General features: G+C 38.5%; 1 protein-coding gene across 1 annotated transcript; it reads left to right on the top strand.

The window, feature by feature from the left end:
- Positions 1-1,349: 1,349 nt before the first annotated feature.
- Positions 1,350-2,045, top strand: LOC145956246 (uncharacterized). Its single transcript, XM_083071811.1, has one exon. It carries the CDS (start codon positions 1,350-1,352, stop codon positions 2,043-2,045), a length of 696 nt encoding a protein of 231 aa, XP_082927937.1.
- The last annotated feature ends 990 nt before the right edge of the window (positions 2,046-3,035 follow it).

Here is a 3,035-nt window from a genome sequence, read left to right as displayed (position 1 = left end):
TTCTTCTTCAAAGATATTGTTTTTAGGAGGAATTTCCTCCATTGATTGGTTTTGCTCAGTGAGCAAATTTTTGGAAGATGAAGAAGAGGAGGAGGATGCTTTGACAGTAAGACGGCGAGAGAGAGAACGAAGGAAGCTACTCATGATAAAAATAAATCCAGTATCATCACCCTCATACGGTTCCATAAAAAGTTATAGTTAGACCTAAGTTGATTTTAATACAAAATCATCATATAAAGTTACTGATGAGTAAAGGATCATGAACTTGTTTTACCCAGAAAAACTCTTTTTTTTTCTTTTTTTTTTTTTTAGTTCGTGGCGTTGTTGGTGACCCAATAACGAGTCTCTCTGGGGGTGTTCAAGAGACACTCTTCTGAACCAGAAGATCCAGAGTTTTCCAGCCAATAAACCATTTCAAAGAAATCTTTACAAAGGTTTTCAGATCTGATAATCATTCATGGTGATCTACGGTCAGCGCATAAACTCCTTGACTTACTGCCTTTCCATAGGCCTTACTGCATCGCGCCCCATTCCAGAAACACCATGGACCATCTTCAGATCCAAATAAAAGTTCACAAAAATTTACAAAACAGAAATTAAATAAAGCAATAAAAGGTAAACCATAATTCGTAAGCCTGACTCGTCAGGTGTGCCCTTGATACCCAGTATCGTGCGGACTACCGCCGCGTAAATCTGGTTTTAATTGTTGCATGCTCATCTGCATATTCCTCCTTTCCCGTATTCCCTAGATCCACTTTCGGGACATCTGGTATCAGAGCCTGATGGGGAAGTAGTCGGGACATCTGGTATCAGAGCCTGATGGGGAAGTAGGAATTTATGGCTAGATCTAAGTTTACTTTTAATATTAAAATCATGTTATAAGGTTATTGTGTTCTGGATCTATGAATTATGGTTTACCTTTTATTGCTTTATTTAATTTCTGTTTTGTAAATTTTTGTGAACTTTTATTTGGATCTGAAGATGGTCCATGGTGTTTCTGGAATGGGGCGCGATGCAGTAAGGCCTATGGAAAGGCAGTAAGTCAAGGAGTTTATGCGCTGACCGTAGATCACCATGAATGATTATCAGATCTGAAAACCTTTGTAAAGATTTCTTTGAAATGGTTTATTGGCTGGAAAACTCTGGATCTTCTGGTTCAGAAGAGTGTCTCTTGAACACCCCCAGAGAGACTCGTTATTGGGTCACCAACAACGCCACGAACTAAAAAAAAAAAAAAAAAAAAAAAAAAGAGTTTTTCTGGGTAAAACAAGTTCATGATCCTTTACTCATCAGTAACTTTATATGATGATTTTGTATTAAAATCAACTTAGGTCTAACTATAACTTTTTATGGAACCGTATGAGGGTGATGATACTGGATTTATTTTTATCATGAGTAGCTTCCTTCGTTCTCTCTCTCGCCGTCTTACTGTCAAAGCATCCTCCTCCTCTTCTTCATCTTCCAAAAATCTGCTCACTGAGCAAAACCAATCAATGGAGGAAATTCCTCCTAAAAACAATATCTTTGAAGAAGAAGTTTGCTTTGAAGATATTAATCAAGCAATCGACAACTGGGAAATCCCCAAAATCCCTCAGGATGAGCTTTACATCCCTGATGAAAACAAACATGTCCGCAGTTCTGATTATATTATCAAGACTGCTGAAAACAATATCCCTTTGGATCCTCAAGCTGGTGAAGAATTTCACCTTCTCTCAAAGCAATCTGTTACCGAACACTCTAGGAAGTACAAGTACCTCCATATAGGATGTGTCCAGGTAGCTGTTAAACCCCTCATCCAAGAAGGGCTTAACGCTTCAATCCTCATGTGTCTTAGAGATATTAGGCACAATGATTTCCATGATTCCCTTATAGGAACCGTAGAAACAAGTTTAGGACATGGTCCTGTTTACTTCAATTGTTTTCCAAACAAAACTGTGAGTCTCTTAGACAGAAACGTCTTAGATTCATTATTTTTAAATATCAGATTGCATGGGTTAAACATGAAAGAAGGTTCTATCCCTGCAGCACTCCTGTTTAGGATCTAATACAAGGTTATGAACACTTGCAACTCAAGGGTTCTCCTTAAAACAACCGATCGGGAAACCACTTTGTTTGTCACTGACATGGCAAAGGCCAACGTGGCTGTTCCCAAACTTATAAAATGGGATGAGGTTGAATTACCCACATCCTGGCAAATCGATAGAGCAACCCCAACCTTGCCCAGACAAGCCCCTGAATTCCAAGAGATTAGGCAATCTGAGGCTGGTAAGGTAGAGATCATTTTTGATCGGAGAAATTCTTTTTCCACTAGATCTGAAGCTACTAGATCTGAGTACAATAGTGCTAGAAGATCTTTTTCTGTAGCATCCCAATCTTTTAGGAATCCTAGGATCATCATTCCTGAAACCAACCTTCAGGGTTTAGACAATTCTTCGTCTATCCCTAGATCAATCTATAGTAGGGCTGAAGAAGAAACCACATCTGAAATCCATTCCCCTACTCAATCTGAAATGCAATATGGTCATCTATGAATAGTTACACCATAGATAAACCATCCCTTCATAAGGAATTTTACTCTGATGTTTGGACAACTTAGAGGAAGTGGTTCCTTAGTAATTTTAAGGGTGACTGTAGGTCAGATATCATAGATTTATTCTATACCTTCCTCAATAATGTCCAAACCCATGTTTGTTTCTTCAATTGGTTAAATGTTTACCTTCGAAGGAATAATATCCATCCGCCTTGGGTTATTACCATCACAGAAGACCTTTCTGTCAATACACTTACTGTTTGGCACCGTAAGGACGGTAAATTGGTCAAATCTGACCTTCCGCCTAACAGTAGTTATTTTATCCCAAACTTAGAGGACAAATACCTAGCTTCGCCCTTTAATTATAAATCTGATGAAACCATAGGTGCTCAGGATATTAAAGCCCTTATGGAACAAAACAACTACACCAACAAGTACCTCCAAGTTCTAGGAGAAAATCTTGTAAGAAAACCCTCATCCTCTAGGACTAAGGATGATGATTCGA

This window comes from Cajanus cajan, chromosome 3, assembly GCF_000230855.2.
Source record: "Cajanus cajan strain Asha chromosome 3, NIPB_CcT2T_4, whole genome shotgun sequence".
Lineage (NCBI taxonomy): Eukaryota > Viridiplantae > Streptophyta > Magnoliopsida > Fabales > Fabaceae > Cajanus > Cajanus cajan.
Note: the sequence above shows the minus strand (reverse complement) of the source record. Positions and strands in the feature narration are given on the sequence as shown.